Source organism: Pectinophora gossypiella, chromosome Z (assembly GCF_024362695.1).
Source record: "Pectinophora gossypiella chromosome Z, ilPecGoss1.1, whole genome shotgun sequence".
NCBI lineage: Eukaryota > Metazoa > Arthropoda > Insecta > Lepidoptera > Gelechiidae > Pectinophora > Pectinophora gossypiella.
The window spans coordinates 26,745,436-26,765,416 of NC_065433.1; the positions used below are offsets into that span (position 1 = coordinate 26,745,436).

Genomic DNA, 19,981 nt, shown 5'->3' on the forward strand with positions numbered 1-19,981 from the left:
AGCGTAATAAGAGGATGAAGAACGCTTGACTGCCACTGTGAGGTCGCACATAGTCCTAAACAAATGATTTCAAATTCAAGTTCGGATCTTATGCATTAATTATCATCATCATCAATTTAAGAGCCACGCTCTTGTCGGTGTAGCATTATGATTGGATAAAATATGAATGGCCACCTGATACGACACGATTCATTTATAACAAACATCATAGAAGGAAATATTGAAGGGAAGAGAGGAAGGGGTAGACCTAGGAGAACATTCATGAAACAAAAGAAAAGGTGCAAGTCGCGTCGTATCAGGAGGTGAAGGATTTGGCGGGAAGAAGAGAGGAATGACGATTACTCCACCGACAAGAGCGCAGCTCTTAAATAAAGAGAGATAGAGAGAGAGTTCGGATCTTAGATGTTTATCACGTGATCAGGAAGACTTCGCGAAAAACCCCATATTCCCGAGAAATGCGTTTCGGAGGTATGTGACCTAACCTGACTGTAGACCTTCAACAAGTTTACCTGTGATCTTCTTCTTCTTATAGTGTGGGTTGTGAGGTGGAATACCAGCCTCATCAACCCTAGTATCAGGGTTATGATTGAGCCGCCAAAAGCCAAAGCGCAAAGGGGTTTATCTATGATAAATGCGTTGAATAAATGATTCTGATTCCTGTATTGGGCTGGTTTTTCCTTCGCGGGATCGAGATTAGAAGAAGGATCAGGGTAGAAGCGGACCCTGTAAAAACGGAATAACGCTAGGGAGATAGAAAGGAAAAAGAGGTCCTTTTCTTCAGAAACTAATTACATGTACAATACATATATGTAGTACGATTTGAACCCTATTTAGACTAGCGAGCACCGTGAAGTGATAAAAAGATGCTAAGTAGCTGGTAGGCAGACTATCTATTCAGCAAGTATCCACCCACTTGGTATACGCCTACTCTCTTTCACGCCATCCTTTCCAGTCCTGTGCAAGTCTCATCCATGGCTTTCCAGCGTACCTCACAATGTCGGCCGACCATCGGGCTGGCGGTCTGGCTCGATATCGCATACCATCCCTTGCCCACCTTGTTTTTTGGCGTGACTTATTGTTGATTTGCCGCAGATGGCATTAACTACTTGGCTGGACAAATGGGGAGCGCTGAAGGCTCTCACCCGGTACACCATTTAAGATAACAGGCCTGAGGGTGCCCAGTTGGGCGCGAATCTCGGCTCAGGGCGTCGTCTGAGAGGAAATTTTTGAAAGAATTAATCGACCCTAGGGGGTCGATAGCGAATGGCGCTGATTGAGGGAAATCGTCGAACAGGCCGGCGGGTCCCTTGCCCACCATTCACTATCACACCACAGATTAGACGAAATAAAGGTATAAAAAAACATGATAAGGGTAGAAAGTTCAAAATTGAAGGAAGTACTCTGCATAGTGCCGGCTGCGACCCTTGCTACAGATCTGTGAATGAAGTGTATCACGTTTATAGTGTAGTTCACAAACCTGGCAGAGATTGAATGCCATCCATGAGCATGTACTATTTTGCTGACGGCCTCCGTGGTCCAGTGGTAGAGCGCTGGGCTTACGGTCCGGAGAATCCGGGGTTCGAATCCCGGTGACGACATAACACAAAAATTTGATGTTTTCAAAGAGATTTCACCAAAATCTTCTTCTATCGATCGTAAGCCCAACGCTCACTGGATGACGGAGGTCGTCGTCCACAGTGTGTAAAGTTTTCCAAATAAACTGCAAAAACCGTTTGTAAGAAAAGATTTCGCCTTATGAATTACAGCTTTGTGCTGCGGTTCTACTCCAATTTGAATGAAACAATCATTGTAAGGTTTCGCCGCTGTGAAAATTTTACTTTTTATTTCCTATTCTACCACTGCGCTTTTAATTGTATACAGTGCCAGACGATTTCAGACAGGGCGTTAGTGACATCGTAACGAAAACTATATAACTACTTATGTACCTATTATGGGAGTCCATAATACACTAGCCCTTGTGAAGCTGGGGCGGGCCGCTAGTAAAATATACACAACATAGCCATACACTGTGATTTACAATATATACTCGGCGTTTAATAGGCGGTGCACTATTAAAGACCTTTACGAAGCCACTGACAATGCCGTAAGCGTGGCCAATTATTGGTCAGCAAAAATTTAGTTTCGATCGCCATCGACTCGCAAAGAAGAGAAGAAGATAGGCGGACTACGTATTTTGTATTCCATTTATTTTTTAAGTTTATATTTTTGACCACTTTCCCACCGGGTGCGATTCTGAACTGGAATTTTCCGTCGTAAAATTCATGTTTTTTTGTGTATTTTCGTAAATTATTCTCAATTTGACTCTTTTGCGATAGAAAATTCCACTTGATATCAACTCAGAATCATGAATCATTTCCCTCAGTATTCGTTACGATGTCACTTACAACCCGTACAAGTACGGTGCGCGTTCACCTTTAATCACTTGCTGTATTCAGGGGTGTTAAAAAGTCCACATCAAAGCAATTCATCTACAAAAGCAATATTGCTATTTGACATTATGCGCAAATGTCAAATTGCAATATTGCTTTTTAGATGAATTGCTTCGATGTGGCCTTTTTAACTCCCCAGTAGTCTATTACACAGGGTGGTAGGTACCATCCGTACGTTATAACTAACGTTGTGTGATAGAATGACGTCTGTATTGATAAGTATTTTCAATATGAGTTTGGCACCATTATATTACAATTTCAATTATAAAATGCTAATTTAGAAATAGAAGCCAGTCTAAGATGATCAAAAATCAATTCCATTTTACTTGTCGTTGTATGAATTAAGTAACAATGAGTATAACATTTGACCGCGTTTATTGATGACGTCACAAGACAGTATTTCCAGACAATCTCCGAAGAAAACTTTCGTTTTGACGTTCTGTATAAAGGATCTCATTTGACTAGGTTGTCAAGCAGCCAACTCAAATTACATAATATTGAGTAATGTAGGCACAGATCTGTATAGGTATAGCTACGGCAATACCTATCTTTGCTCTTACAATGTTTGGTTAATTTATCGCGACTTTTCATCCGTAGTTATCGAGTCGATTTCACAACCTTTTGTAATATTTACACCCCTCCGTCTAAAACAAACTTGGATTTGCAAACACCGATGACTAGAATTTTAAACCAATACAATTTCGCCAATGGTCGCGCTGAAAACCTCGATGTGTTCCATGACACTCATTCAAGTTTTGTGAGAAATGTCTTAAAAATACTTATGTCCAAATTCTAAACTATCTAGTAAGTAATAAGTAAATTTATATTTGTTTTATTTTTATTTTATTCTACTTTGATTTCATATTTTATTCATATTTGTCAGTTAAGGGTAAATAGAGACTGCTTTGTTAATTTAATCACTAACTTGTAGATGCTATGTACACTGTAATTGTCATATACAGGCTGTTAGTGACATCGTAACTAAAACTTTGAGGGATGATTCAGGCCATGATTCTAAGTTGATATCAAGTGGAATTTTCCGTCGCAAAAGTATGGAACGGAAAATAATTTAAATAAGCTCTAAAATTTTCATGACTTCTCCGACAGGAAATTCCACTTGATATCGACTCAGAATCATGGTTTGAATCATCCCCTTCAGTATTCGTTACAGTGTCACTAACACCCATACCTACTTGTATGGCTACTGTATGTACTTGTATGGGGTGTAAGTGACATCGTAACGAATACTGAGAGGGATGATTCAGCTGATTATTCTGTGTTAATATCAAGTGGAATTTTCCGTCGCCAAAGTATAGAATTGAAAATAATTTAAAAAAACTAAAAAAATAACATGAATTTTGTGACGGAAAATTCCACTTGATATTAACTCAGAATCATGGCCTGAATCATCCCTCTGAGTATTCGTTACGATGTCACTAACACCCTGTATATAAGTCTTAATTTTAGTAATTGTCTTAGTTGTTAATGTTGTATATATATGATGTAGTAGTATTTAATAAATAAATAAATAAAATAAAATAATATGTACATACTCACATGAACTGACGCCAGAGGGGTGGGGAGGGCCTCAAGTAATCGGAAGACACTTGGATATCTCGTCGTATCCATCTTAGTACTTCAGTTCCACCGACATCGTAGAGCGTCGGGCTCACGGTCCGTCCGTGCCTGGTTCGATTCCCGGTGGGACATATCACAAAAACCACTTTGTGATCCCTAGTTTGGTACGGGAATTGCAGACCGATCATTCGATTGTCCGAAAGTAAGATGATTTGTGATTCGGAGGGCATGCTAAGCTGTTTTTCCTGGCTACTGTTGAATTTACAGTAAAGTGAGTATGTAGACATTATATAAGACACATTTCAATATTAGGCAAAAAAAGAAAACTAAAATTTGAGGACCATATGCGAACTTTTCCTCGGCTATACAGCTTGTGAGAAACTGCAGTAATTTTAGGCGGAAGAGATGTTCGACAAAAAAATATATTTATGTAAAAATTTACGTTTCACAGTCTAATGTTACCTAAATAATAAAGATATTTTTGAGATTGAGTTTGAGGTATGTCACCACAGATGAGATATGTCACCAAATGAATAAAAATATTCTTGGGTTTGAGTATAGCATAAGGAATAATACTATGTATAGAACGGCAACTCTCCGCTCCCCACCAGCGTCTGAGCTAGGTTTACCTCACTCCCCTCGAACATAGTTTAGACTTGAATCGCATGGCGTCGGACGTCACACACACAGATGCGCGTGTATGATAACGTCAATGCGTAGTGTCTGTGTAAAACTAGGTATGTATTGTATAATATGTATGTATGAATGAGGTTTCCGGGGTGTGGTATTGTGTAACAGCGATGTATGGCAATGTGCAACGGTTGTGATGAGTCCAAATAAGGGGTGTCCCGGGATCGAAGCGATTGGGTCAGGGGTGTCTGCTTAGAGGGAAATATTGAGTGGGTTCAAATGTTGTATGGGATTATGAAACTAATTAAGTGGTCTACGGGACAAAAAATATTACGTATGTTACCTCGCCGTTTCTGTCGCGTTGCAACGAGCTATGGCCGGGGCATCATTTCCTAAGAGTTGTATAGCATTCATCAGTTTTTATGTATTTCCAGTACCATCAAATTTTATTTTAAGTTATACCTGTCATTTTCTTATCCGCCGAAAAGGAAAGGGACGAGTAATCGACAGACATAAAATTTAAGGAGTACAAGTCAATTTTAAACAATTCTCACAAAATTTTACATTGGTCAAGAACCCGATTTGATTCGCCCGAGTTATTCATTAATTCAATCATTCATTTTAAAATTAACAGCTGTCAATCATCCGTCCCGTGGACAAGAAAATTACAGATACAACTTAAAATAAAATTAGGAGGTGTCTGCAGGAATCAGGGCCATTATACAGGGTGTTAGTGACATCGTAACGAAAACTTTGAGGGATCATTCAGGCCATGATTCTGAGTTGATATCAAGTGGAATTTTACGTCGCAAAAGTATGGAACGGAAAATAATTTAAAAAAGGTCTAAAATTTTCATGACTTCTCCGACAGGAAATTCCACTTGATATCGTCTCAGAATCATGGTCTGAATCATCCCCTTCAGTATTCGTTACAGTGTCACTAACACCCATACCTACTTGTATGGCTACTGTATGTAATTGTATGGGGTGTAAGTGACATCGTAACGAATACTGAGAGGGATGATTCAGCTGATTATTCTAAGTTAATATCAAGTGGAATTTTCCATCGCAAAAGTATAGAATTGAAAATAATTTAAAAAAACTAAAAAAATAACATGAATTTTGCGACGGAAAATTCCACTTGATATTAATTCAGAATCGTGGTCTGAATCATCCCTCTGAGTATTCGTTACGATGTCACTAACACCCTGTATTATGTACTTAATGTTATGTATGTTTATAAACATTTCTTTCTGGTACTGGTTGATTATCGACAATGCCGTAAACAAAGATAAATTAAATCGAAAATATTTTGACTCAGACGGGACTTGAACCCGCAACTCTTGTCAAGCCGGGACGAACGTGTTAACCAACTAAGAAATATTAGTACTTAATATTTTAGATAGATGGCGCCGGCGTCGGCTTAATGTCGATACATAGATCGAAAGAATTTCGCATGGACAGGAGGACCCGGTGGCGTAATGGTTAACACGCTCGTCCCGGCTTGACAAGAGCTGCCGGTTCAAGCCCCGTACAAGTCAGATTTTTTTCGATTTAATTTTCTCTTTGCGAGATTCCCTAAGCGCGACTGAGTGATTTAAAAACAAAAATCACATCCGAATGAGATTTTATTAACAAAACCTCGTAATATACAACCTAGTTTCAATTCAGGTAAAAAATTGGGGTCTCAATTATTGTGGTTGAAAAAAGAAAGAAAGAAACCAAGGTATTGTTGATGAAGCAATTTTTTTGAATGTTCTGGATTATGTGATTTAAAAGTATTTTTGTATTGATTTGAAGAAAATCACACTAGACTGTGATTTTCCAATAAGGCGCTTACGTGGTTTTCACTATAAGGCGATGTTATTTAAAGTTGTATTTAAGTAAATAAATAATAGCTATAAGTACTTACATCAGTAAGAGGCGGGTGAAGAAATTCGGCGGCGGTGGAGGAGGCACCGTCGCCGGCGTGGGCGCCGCTGGCAAGGGGGCCGCTGGCTTGCGCAGGATGCTCCGCAGCTCCCCCGGCGCCAGCGGAGGCCGGGACTCCGCCCGTTCCCGCAGCACCCGCTCCCGAGCGGTCTCGCGATGAAACCCGTAGTTTCCAGGGCAGCAGCGAGGCTCCACCTCCGCTTCGACGTCGCTCAGAAACATTACTTGCCGATTTCTTGAGCTGTATTATTTAAATAAATGTTAAATGAGTATCTATGGATTCGTTGCTCGTAAAAAATACACCTGTTTTACTGTCCATTTTTTTTACAATAATAAAAACAAATGAAAATTTTTAGCATTCGAAAATAAAACTTAATCGCCAAACGGCGCCTGACGACACATAAATATTTAAAATTCTGACTACTACTTGTCATTTCCTAACCTACTGAAAAGGAAATTATCAGGCTAAAGTATAAACGCCAATTCGATATAATCCCTTTGAATTTAACGTTTCAGTAGTGTTAATTTTATTAGATTGTTAATTGTTATACATAAATCACTCACATTTGTTTTTGGCGGATTAGAAAATGACAAGAAAAAGACAAAGTTATCAGAATAAACACCAATGAAACAGAAAAAATATTAATTAATATTAAAAGGGTGAATTTTTGAAAGTGCCATTTTTTTGCCAGGCAAATGGCCTCATATCCCATACTATTCACAGCACCTATCTATATAAACATATATATATGTATATACGTAGTCGGTCCCAAAGTTCTGTCACAGGCACATTATTTTTAAATTTCGAACGTGCTTTTAGAAATTTTATGGCGTTCCATTTTTGAATGTATGACAATTATTTTAAAACAAAAAATGATCATTTGCCGTGATTTATTACGATGGAGTGGACCTTGAAAGAAAACCGAATCGCAATTTTAGCGTTGCATCGCTGTGGACACTCGCCGAGTACCATTTTCAAGTTGCTCAAAAATTTGAAAATAACACTAAGGTTTGTGTATCGTACCATAAATAGGTATAATGAAGTCTCAAGTGTTGAGGACAAGAAAAGAACTGGCCGGCCTCGCTCCGCAAGAACACCAGCAGTGATCAAAGCGATAAAGGCGCGCATACGAAGAAATCCTGTCCGAAAACAGAAACTGATGGCTTTGCAGATGGGGGTCAGTAGAAAAACAGTCAAAAAGGTTTTAAACGAAGACCTTAAGTTGCGAGCATACAAGAAAAAGAGTGGACACTTACTTAATGCCCGCCTGAAAGCAATTAGACTCAAAAGATCCCGGTTGTTATTAAAACGGTACGCGAGAAACCGACACCGTGACATACTTTTTACAGACGAAAAAATTTTTGATATAGAAGAAAAGTACAATAAGCAAAACGATAGAGTGTACGCAGAGAACTCTGAAGAAGCAGGAAAAAAAGTTCCGCGGGTTCAACATGGGCATCATCCATCTTCAGTGATGGTCTGGTTAGGTGTCTCTTACTATGGGCCAACGGAGGTTCATTTCTGCGAAAAAGGTGTCAAAACCAGTGCAAAAGTGTACCAAGAGACGGTTTTGAATCGGCTTGTCAAAGATCTGCCCAACACGCTATTTTCAGGACATCATTTCGTGTTCCAGCAGGATTCTGCGCCTGCACACAAAGCCAAAACTACTCAAGCCTGGTTCGACCATCAAAAAATTGACTTTATTAGACACGAAGATTGGCCTTCCTCCAGTCCGGACCTTAATCCTCTGGATTATAAAATTTGGCAGGTCTTAGAGAACAAGGTCTGTGCTAAACCCCACAAAAATTTGGCGAGCCTGAAGTCAGCCATAATTAAAGCCGTCGCTGAAATAGACATGAATATGGTGCGTGCTGCGATAGATGACTGGCCGCGGCGTTTGAGGGAAGTTATTAAAAACAAGGGAGGTCATGTCGAATAATTTTAAGTTATTTTCATTTCTTAATAAATATACTTTAAATTGATATATACATTTTTATAAACTTATTGGTACTTTTTATTTTATCACTATTTTCATATATGACAGAACTTTGGGACCGACTACGTAGAGACGCGTTCAATAAAACACCCTTAAAAATAATACACCACCATAAAAAACGAGCATGTTAATTAAATTAATTCGACTATTTTATATAATAGAAAGAAACGCGCCTTTCTATTATATTATTAAGGTTTTTTAAAAAAAACGTTAAAAATAAACTTTTGAAAGATTACTGGTAAACATCCTGATTGGTTTTAGATGGTAATAACATTTAAACTCACACGCTTACAACATTTAGATCAAAAAACACCAAAAGCTACAAAGCAGAATTATATGGGACTGCCACTGCTGGAGTCCGTGAAGTACACAGGATATAAGAAAGAGGTTGGAAGGGGCAAGTGAGCGCGAAACGCGCGCCATACAAGTATGAGCAAATAGTTCATACTTTTTTTTTTTTTTTTATTTATATAAACTTGCAATCAGTCCTTGGACTTTCAGCAGTTCTTTTATATGGTATTATGTCGAGTGAGGCTTGTCCTTCCATTGTTGGACAGCCTTTATTGTGATAGGTTATCCCATATATGTAGCCGTCTAAGGCGTCTCGTATCGAGCGGTTCGCTAAGGTTCTGGGCATAGTGGTTTACATGGTGTGTGATTCTATCTTTGTATCTCTTTGTCGTGTTAGATATTTCTTCCCTGACAGTGGGTATCTCTAAGTATTCGTGGATTTCATCCATTCTTGTGAACCATGGGGCATTAACAATTTTCTTGAGCACATTATTCTGAAACCGCTGCAGTATCTCTATATTTGACATCCTCGCAGATCCCCAGAGCTGTATTCCATAAGTCCATATAGGCTTTAGGATCGCCTTGTAGATCAAAACTTTGTTGTTCACTGAGAGTTTAGATTTCCTTCCGAGTAGCCACTCCAGGGATTTGAGTTTGCAATTCAACTCAACACGTTTCTTTTGTATGTGGAATTTCCATGTTTGTTTTCGATCAAGGTAAAATCCAAGGTATTTAACAACTGTACTATGTGGTAACGTATGTTCTCCAAGTTTGACAGCTGCGGTGTCACCATTACGTAGTGTGAAGGTAATGTGATTTGACTTGGCCGCACTTGCCTTGATACGCCAGTCTTTCATCCACTTGTGAATTTTGTTGAGGTGTGTTTGTAAGATGTGTGATGCAGTGTTTGAGCTTTCGTGAGATGTTAGTATGGCCGTATCATCAGCGAAGGTTGCTGTTATGATATTTTCAGATTCTGGCACATCAGCTGTAAATAGCAAGTATAAAGATGGTCCCAATACCGACCCCTGTGGAACTCCTGCTTTAACGTTATAGAAACTAGAGGTTGCGTCGTTAACTTTTACATAAAAGGTTCTGTCTTCTAGGTAGGATTTGAAGAGCAGATACATGTTATGCGGAAGTAGTTTCTTCAACTTGTAGAGTAGCCCATCGTGCCACACTTTATCGAATGCCTGTTGTACATCAAGAAATACCCCTGAGCAGTATTTCTTACATTCTAGAGCTTTCCTAATGTGGTCACACACTCTATGGACTTGCTCGATTGTTCCATGGTTTTTGCGGAATCCAAATTGGTGATCTGGTATAGCTTGGTTTATGTATTTATGAAGACGATGTGATATAACTTTTTCCAGGACCTTGGACAGCACCGGGAGAAGGCTTATCGGCCTGTAGGATGACGTTAGATGCGGTGGCTTGCCAGGTTTGGGCACCATGGTTATTTGAGACACTTTCCAAATGCTGGGGTAATATGAGTTTCGTAGTATAGAATTAAATAGTTGCGTGATGTAGACTACTGCTTTTTTTGGTAGGTTTCTTAGTATTTCAGCGGTTATTAAATCAAAACCAGGGGCTTTTTTCAATCCTAGATCAAAGATCAATCGCCGAACCTCTGCAGGTGTACAGCATTGAATGGGAGGACTGAGTTGAAGATCGGTTTTAAGGAACGATTGGACTTCACTATCCATTTCATCTGTACCCAAGTCATCGTTTGGAACGAACACATCTCTCAGGAACCTTCCATAAGTTTCTGCTTTCTCTTCGTCTGTTTTAGCCCAACTACCGTCTTTTGTTTTAATTGGATGCTGTGCATGCTGCGGTTTGTCACGAATTTTGGCAGCTTTCCATAGCGAATGTTCATTTTTTGATGGAACTGAAGGTGCTAAATTTTGTAAGTATTGTTGCATTGTTTTGTTTTCTATTTCCGCTATAACTTTTTTGAGCTCAGCCGCTGCTTTATTAAAGGCCCTTTTATCTGCAGGATGTCGACTACAGTGCCATACTCGTCTGAGTCGCCGCTTTTCCAAGACTTTTTGCTTTACGTATTTCGACATTGATTGTTTTCTTGCTTCTATGCGAGTTTTACAATCTGGAGTGCTGAGCCACGCTGCCTTTTGGATGCTCTTTGTTATGTTTATAGTGGCATTCTCAATATCCATGTCTGACTTAAGTGGGACTTTGAGATTTATATTGTCGGTTAAATATTCTGCAAAGTGGTTCCAATTAGTATTCTTGTTGTAAAGGTACGGATTCTTAAGCGAGCTGGTTATAGTCGTACTCATAGTTAGGATGGCTGGTGAGTGATCTGATGAGGTGTCGTAGCAGCTTTGGATGTCTAGGTGATGGGTTTGTAGACCTTTATGTATAAAGAAGTCTATTAGGTCTGGTAGTCTATTGACGTCTGTGGGCCAATATGTTGGTTCACATGTAGTGAGGACATGCAAGTGATTTCTCTCGGCTGTTCTTTTTAAACTTCGCCCTCTTGTATTAGTAACACGGCAACCCCAGTGTGTATTTTTGGCATTTAAGTCACCACCGACTATGAACCGGTTTCCCAGACTTTGAAAGAAGTGACTGAAGTCGATATCGTTCGTTTCAGGTTCTCGTTTCTTTTTAGGGGGACAATAGATAGATGTGATTGTTATTGGCCCTCGATTATCTTGCACCATTATGGATGTGGCTTGTATTTTTGCTGTCTGGTATTCTGGTAATAACTGGTGTTTAATGTTACTTCTTATGACGATTGCAGAACCAGCATGTGCTGTACCATCTGGGTGTGGTGTTGTGTAGATACAGTATCCATCTAAGGTAATTGATGGCTGACTTGTAAGGTGTGCTTCGGATACCAGTAAGATATCTAGATATTGTATATTAAACAAAATGCTAATATCGTCTTTCTTGTCTATGAGACCGTTTATGTTCCACGTTGCAATACGAAGAGCCATTTTTTAGCGAGCTAACTTGTTGATGACTGTGGTCAGAAGACCCATCAATGTGCCCATTTGATCAATAAGTCGATCAAGCTTCTCAGCTTGTTTCAAAAGAATGAGTTCTAGATTATTTGGTTCTCCTAGTGTAGCGTGTGCGTATGATCGGTATCTGTTGTTGTTGGCTGGTTGTTCTTTTTCCTTATCGTCTTGTGTTGCTGTGGTCAGGTTTGATTGGGGAAATTTTGTTTTTAGTGGTGGGTATTGCGCTTTTGTTTGAGAAGTATATGCCGTTGTATGAGTACTTCGTGGTTCTTCCTTTGTTGTGCTGTCTTGAAGCTCAGTTGGTTTAGTCACTCCTTTGTACTGTTTTTTAGTGCGAGTCTTTCTATCTAGAATTTCTTTATATACTTTGCAGCCCTTGTAACTGGCCGGGTGGCTTTCAGAACACAGCGCGCAAGTGGCTGGAGAATTTTTATCTTTGATGCAATCGGTAGTCTTATGGGGTCCACCACATTTTACACAGCGGTGCGGTCTCATGCAGTTATTTTTGCTATGTCCGTATTGTTGACACCGAGTACATTGGACTATGGTGTGCTGTTTTTTGGGATCTTCTATTTTCACCTTTTGATGGAAGATAAATTCTATGTCCTTAAGACGTGCGTTGTTTTCGTGAGGTCGTATATTTACGAAGAAAGTGTTCAGGGGGTCCTTTGTTCCTCTTTTACGAGCAGTGATAATTTCACCTTCGACTTGGTTTCCGGTTTCTTCAATGGCTTTGATGATTTCCTCTGTGGGTGTGCTATGGTGGAGGTGTTTGATCACAATTCTTGTTGATTTTTTATCTTTTCTAGTGAAAGTGTGTCCAATGAGACCTTTAGAACGTACTAGTCCAATCATGATTTGGTAAGTTTCTACTGTTTTTGTTGTAATTATTAGTTGATTCCTTGATACAACTTTGTAGGTGTAGTTTTCCTTTGCTACTTCTTGTTCTAGCAGCTCGGAGAGTTTTTGTAGGTCCTCTATTCCATAAAGTATAATAGGTGGAGGCTTCGGTGTGTTGTGCTTTTTGTTGTTACGAGTGACTTGTTCTCGGTTATTATCTTCTACGGGATCTACTTCCAAATCGTTGAAACTATTTGAAGTTTCAAGAGCATTAGTGTTATCGCTATCAGCCGGAATACCTCTATGCTCATTCAGAGCTTGGTAGTTTTTTCGTTTCACGAATTTTGACTTTGGGGTTGACCATTGTTCTTCATTACCAGGTGAGCGTGTCCGTTTCTGCATTTGTTCAGGCATTCTTTGCCATGGAATCATAGGATTAACTTGAGATCCCGATTGGGTGTCAGCAGTTGACATACTTTTGCTTGTGGTGGTATTGTTGTTTTTGTTGAACATACTTGGATGGAATGTTTGCTGGAAGAGTTTCTTGGGTGGTGGATTTTCCATTTTTGTTGATAGTGTTTTGGTTTCAGAACGAATTCGTAGTAGGAATTTATTTTCTAATTCTGGCAACACTATTCAAGGTGTCAGTTGTCATATTGACATATTTATTTTCCCAAATTGGAGGGTAGAAAATTAAACTTTGCTAGTTGAAATGTCACTTGTGGATTTCACTTGCACCTTTTGTTACGAAAAACACAGATTTTCACTAAGATAACGATATCACTTAGTTCACAGATGTTATATTTTAAAATGTATATGTTTTTGTTTTAATTTTTACTTGTTTTCATAACTAATCAGCAATTTAATCAGCAGCAAGCTTGCGCTCGTGTGACAGTTGACAGATAAATAGTTCATACTAGTGATGAAAGAAACTTAGTCTTTCAAGGCCTATTAAAAAGACTAGGCTAATTTTTAACGCCTTACGACTAAATTAGTCTTGTAACCCTTTAGTCTTTAGTCATAAGACTACAAATAACGACTAATTTCAGTCGTAGTCTTTAACCTTATAACGTAAAAGGCTTAAAAGACTAAAACGACTAAAAGGACTGAAAGTGCCTTATAGCCTTTAGTAGCGCGAGCGCTAGTCCTTCGTGCATGATGCATGTCGTATTATAATACAAAAATCATTAAACATTTCTGAATATAACTTATGTTTTTTTTTCTATCTATGTGGTTAGTAGGACACAAAAGATGATGCATGAGTCATGTGTAATACTCAAGTGCTAGTCCTTTTAAAAACAACTTCAGTCATTTTAGTCTTTAAGTTTTTTAAAAACAACTATAGTCGTTTAAGTAGTTTAGTCTTTATAATACAACGACTAAGTCTTATTAATAAAAACTCGAAGCTTTAGTCTTCATTTTAGAGTCGAGTCCTTCAAGATGAAGGCTAGTCTTTTTAATAGGCCTTAAAAGACTTAGTTTCTTTCATCACTAGTTCATACTTCAACTTTGCACTCTACTCGTCCGCAAACTTAGCGACACACGGAGCTCCGAGATAGTATATTAAAGGTCGCCTTGTGTTATAACCTGCAGGGCAATAAATCAAATTTCGACTATCATGCAAGGAGATCCCTATTAATAATTCTAAATTGTACAAAAATATGTTATAATAGTAGTTCTATGAAAGGCTAGCTCGCCGGTTTATTTAAAAGTGTTTGGTAATAAAATAACAAATGTTCAGGACCTCCGTTATACAGGGTTTCCCTAGTGCGGGGTCCGCCAGTAATGTATACTTGTTTAAGTTTTTTGAAAAATAAACATATTCGATTCTATTAATCGCACAGGAAAGCTAAAAAGCTTTTATCAAATAAGCATTCATCAAAATTACTTAATATCTTGCGAAAAGTAATGACAAAATTGCTACCTGTCAAATATACATTGGCAAAAGTGGCAATGGAATTTCAGAATCAGTATTAGAGCTGTCGTAGTTATCTGTTTGCAGGAGTAGTAGTAAAAAAGAGTGGTGTGGAACCGGCGACAGCGGTTTTCATATAAAATGCATGTTAGGTCCTTTCCATCCCCTTTCTTCTATTCCATAGTCAAGTATATTCAGGGCTGTCTTACACTATTTCTTTGGAGTCTGTATGGAAATACTGACATGTGTCGTCATCAATAAAACGACGACGGTCAAACGTCGTACTCTCATTAATACTTAATTCATGGAAAAAAGTCGAAAAGATTGATTTTTGATCACCTTAGACTGGCTTCTATATGTATAGATTAGCATATTATAATTTATTTTTAAGCTAATTGCGGACATTTTATATTTTTCTACAATTAGCTTTTATTATGGGAAATCAATATAATATAGTAGGGGAGCCCAGAGGGCTAAATGCGTTTTTACTCGAGCACTTTGAAGACCTATTGGATCGCAAAGATTATATGCTAAAGAAAAAAAAAGTTTATGTGATGTATACCTGTTTAGTGGTGGGGGAAGCGTGTATAAATTTTCAAAAATGTAAAAAAAAACAGTTACAAAAAAAACTTCAAGCGCGTCAGTGTTTAATAACGTGAACGGTCTACGAACTCCTGTTTACAGAAAAATATTAGTCTGACGAATCGCTGGTGACACGTAGCTGTACTACCACGTAGAAATTAAGGAAAAAATTTTTTTTCTCGGATTCGTCAGAAACTCATAAGAGAGGTTAAATTCACTATAAAAAGTATACTATTATAAAGACTGACGATTTGGATATTTGCAAATGCAAAAAAAAAATCGTGACATCGAAATACTCGGGCGCGTCAGAATATTCATAGGTTCTATTCTAGGTTGGGGAATATTTTAGGTTCATCATATCCATCTTTGGACTTCGTATCAACAGTGGCTGCAAGTTGTCTTTGATTACTTGTGGCTCTGCCCACCCCATTAGGGATTACGGGCGTGAGTTTATGTATGTATGTATGTATGTATGTCAGAATATTATACAAGTGGTTCAGCACGACATTCTAGAGGGTGTGAATACTTAATCTGATGATTTTGTGAAGGAATTTTTTTAATCTGACAATTCAAAATATACCAAGGTCTTTGTTTTTTAACACACTCGAGAGGTTTTGAGTGGTGTAACTCAACGAGTGGTTGTTACTGCCAACATGCAACACAGTGAATTTGTCCACGTTTAATGTGATTAGCCAATAGCGGGTCCAAGCAATTACTCTATCAAGATCATCTTGGATTATATTATGGCTAATAAGTAGATTCCCCATTACTTTCGTGTCATCTGCAAAGAGTGATATCAGACATGATAACATGTTTAAGATCTGTAAGGTACTGAATAAAATTGGTCCTAACACCGCTCCCTACGGCAGACCGCTGAGGACTTTTCTGAGAACAGAGTATGATTCTCCGATGCGCACAGAGAAAGTGCGATTTAACAGGAAGCCTTCAATCCACTTCAAGAGATTGCCTCTGATTCCGAAGTGCTCTAATTTAGCAATCAATCGTTTGAGGAACTCGATCAAAAGCTTTTTTATAGTCCAAGTGAATAATATCTGTAGGTATTCGTGCCTTCCAATTTCTTGTCCATGTGTCCAAGCAACAGAGTAAGTTGGTAACTGTTGACCTCCTTGGCACAAAACTATGTTGCTCCTCGAAGATGACATTCTCTCGGGTCAAAAACATCCTATATATATCCTATAATATGTAGGTATCTTTGCACGGATTTATTAAAATCGAACATTCCGTTCAAAAGATATTACGAATTTAAGTTTTAAGAGTTCATACGACACTACGACAGAAAATAACTTAGGCATAAGTAGGCATACATTATATTTAAATGGTCTTTGTTTTGACATCCTTCCTTACCTTTAATACAAATATATGCGATAAAAAATATTTTCCCTTGAAATGGGAATTTTTCGGGTTTTTCCCTCAGAATTGGGAAATTTCCCAAAACGCGGGAATTTTCCGGGTAAAAACCCAACACTACGGCAGACAATAGTGTGGGGCAGTGCGAGAGAGTAAGACGTGGAGAAAGAGTGAGAAGGGAAGAGAGGCATCGAGCGGGAAATACATAATTCTTAATAATTGTACATACTACACTCTTTTAATAATTTTACATTCTTAGGCTTATGAAAATCGGCAGATTATGGTATTTCTATCAATTTTAGACTATTTCCTTTAAAATGAAAAAAAAAAAAAAAAAAAAAAATTGCGCTTGAGTATTTCAAGGTAACGGTTTTTTTTTTGCAGCTTAGTGATTCCGTCAAATTTTTAAGTCACGCTCAAACCGTCAGATTATGAAAGGGGTATTGTTTTCTGTATGTAATTAACTTATTTTGTTTAAATCTGATGTGCTCAAGTTTTTTAGAGGGTGGATTTTTTGTACTAATCTGATCGACTGCCCTAGCCCTGCGTCACTATATTGAGGGACCATACTTGGTAAAAGTACTTAACATAGCACAAAGATTCTCTTCTAATACTAAACTGCTGAGCTCGAGTCACATACGAAATCCCTGCTTGGGCTCCCCTACTAATATAAATATGTCATTAAAGATTGGTGCAACTGACCTTTTTTGGTTCATTTTTGAACCGTAAAAAATATTAAGTACCTATACATAACATAAACAGCCTATACACGTCCCACTGCTGAGCACAGGCCTCCCCTCAATCAACCGAAGCATGAGTATGCTCCATACCCCCTCCGGTTGATATTCCGGTTGATATGAGTGGTGGAGTTACCACGCTGCGCCAATGCGGGTTGGTGGAGGTGTATTTACGGCTAATAGCCGGGACCAACGGTTTAACGTGCCCTCCGAAGCACGGAATCATCTTACTTTCTCGGACAATCAGGTGATTCAAGCCTGAAAAGTCCTTACCAAACAAAGGACAGTCTCACAAAGTGATTTCGACAATGTCCCCATCGGGAATCGAACCCGGACCTCCAGATCGTGAGCCTAATGCTCTAACCACTAGACCACGGAGGCTGTTAACCTATACATACATAAGCTTAATAATTATTTCAATGATATGATACTGAGCTGTATTTTTTTCGGTGGGAGCTCGGCACCCGATACTAATTGGTGGGGGGCGGAGAGTTACCGTTCTATCATCATCATCACCAGCCCATTTACGTCCCCACTGCTGGGGCACGAGCCTTCCCTATAGATGGATAGGGAGATCGGGCCTTAAACCACCACGCGGGCCCAGTGCGGATTGGTGGCTATTAACGACTGCTAATGCAGCCGGGACCAACGGCTTAACGTGCCTTCCGAAGCACGGAGGAGCTCGAGATGAAAAGTTTTTATTTTTCTGTGGTCACCCATCCTATGACCGGCCTTTGCGAAAGTTGCTTCACTTCAGCAATCGCAGACCGAGCGCGTTTACCGCTGCGCCACCGAGCTCCTCCTTTTCCACCGTTCTATACGTAGTATTAATCTTTATTATCTGCTAAGGTGGAGCACGCTTACATAGCTAATGCATATTCTAGCCTTGAAAACTTCAAGATCAAAATGTGCAGGAAACACTGCGGCAGGCTGTTACAGACCTTCGCTGTTTGTATTAAAAAAAAAAAGATGCGAAGCGGATTGATTCGGTATCAACATCATCATCTCCTTAGCGTCATCCCGTTTTCACAGGGACCGGATATCTAACTTGAAGGTCCAGTTTTTGGTTTTTATTGGTAAAAAGTGAATTGCCTGCTGACGTCTGGTTATCCTCAGATGGAGCGGAAGTAACTTTCAGGGGTAAGATAGTGGCTTATGAAGTTAAGACGGCCGTATTCAAGGCATTCGAGTGTTCTCAGTTGTAACATTAGGGTTTAGAACATTGCGAGTGCAAAACAATGATCTTCAGAATACTGCGTCGCCTCGCTGATGTGTAGCATCGTGTATGATTACGTGGTTTTAAGGATCTGTGGGTTGTTAATGAGAATAGGCTCGTCCCCTGTTACATATGACATGAACATAGCTGGCAGAGGTGTAGATCTTCTTCTTCTATCGTGTGGGTTGTCAGGTGGAGTACCAACCTCATCAACCCTGGTGTCAGGGTTACTATTGAGCTGCCAAAGGCCCCTGACATGGCTCATGTAACGACTACATGCTTACATCAGTAAGCAGTAACCGGGACCAACGGCTTAACGTCGGAAGGCACGGATCATCTTACTTTCGGACAATCAGGTGATCAGCCTGTAATGTCGTTACCAAACTAGGGATCACAAAGTAATTTTTGTAGATATGTCCCCACAGGGAATCGAACCCGGGACCTCCGGATCGTGAGTTCAACGCACTGGACCACCACGCCTTCGGGGACATAGGAGTGATACTATGTTATGTATTATGTTAAATTAACTTCATTTAAAAATATGCATGCAGACGGCATTACATTGTATCACTTAGCCCGACAATGTAACGCATAGGTTCCATCAACCACGCCAGCGTCACTTTTTAAAATCTCTCTGAACCAGCCGATGGAACCTGACCAAGCGTAGAGAATTTGAATTCAGAACGAAGAAATTGAGAAGCCATCACAGAAAAAAAATGCGTACGTAAAAATGCAACTCATAAACTGCGACGTTCAAATTAAAAATGGAACACCGTTGGAAGAGGGTGTAATGACTAACCTAGGAGAATGAGACTCACTGGCCGTCTTATAGTACGTGCTCCATAGGCACGAGAGGCAGCAAGACCAGTCCGTTAGCCATGAAGCGACTGACTCATTGCTCCGCGACTTAGCGCGAGAGACTTTCAACGCCATATCCTTAACAATATTGTTATCTCTGGATGAAAATGTCGGCTCTGTCTGTATGGTAGCATCATGATAATTTTTCTTAACCCCCGCATACGAATTGTGGACTTGTATCATTTTGTCCCGCCGTATAGCAAATAGGCGCGCCCTGGGCGAGAGAATTACCGGGAGTGGTGGTTTTTTGTCACCGCTGTTACCGCTACGCTGTGGCGGTGAGCCCTAAGGAAGGCAATCTCTGTTAGTGATGTGCCGTTCTAGTTTACTTACTCAAGGCAAGGAGGTAAATATACTTCTGATAAGTATACATAACATAAAGGGCCTATATACGTTCCACTGCTGGGCACAGGCCTCCCCTCAACTGGAGGGGGTGTGGATCACACTCGACCACGCCGCTCCACTGCGGGTTGGTGGTGGGAGCCACTAACACATAAGTGTTATAAGAAGACTTGTAGATCACACAGTCTTACGTTACTTCTGTCGACTCTAATGTAACGCATATAGTATTTTCGGGATGTTTAAGTAACTTACTAA

The 19,981-nt window shown here is 39.4% G+C and overlaps 1 protein-coding gene across 1 annotated transcript in view; it reads right to left on the reverse strand.

Annotated features, from left to right (window-relative positions):
• The window catches only part of LOC126380288 (regulator of G-protein signaling loco), a 162,443-nt gene that overhangs the window by 9,692 nt on the left and 132,770 nt on the right, over window positions 1–19,981 (reverse strand). Inside the window, exon 9 of the mRNA XM_050029590.1 lies at window positions 6,571–6,831. Coding sequence (XP_049885547.1) covers window positions 6,571–6,831 — 261 coding nt within the window. The remainder of the gene's footprint in view (window positions 1–6,570; window positions 6,832–19,981) is intronic.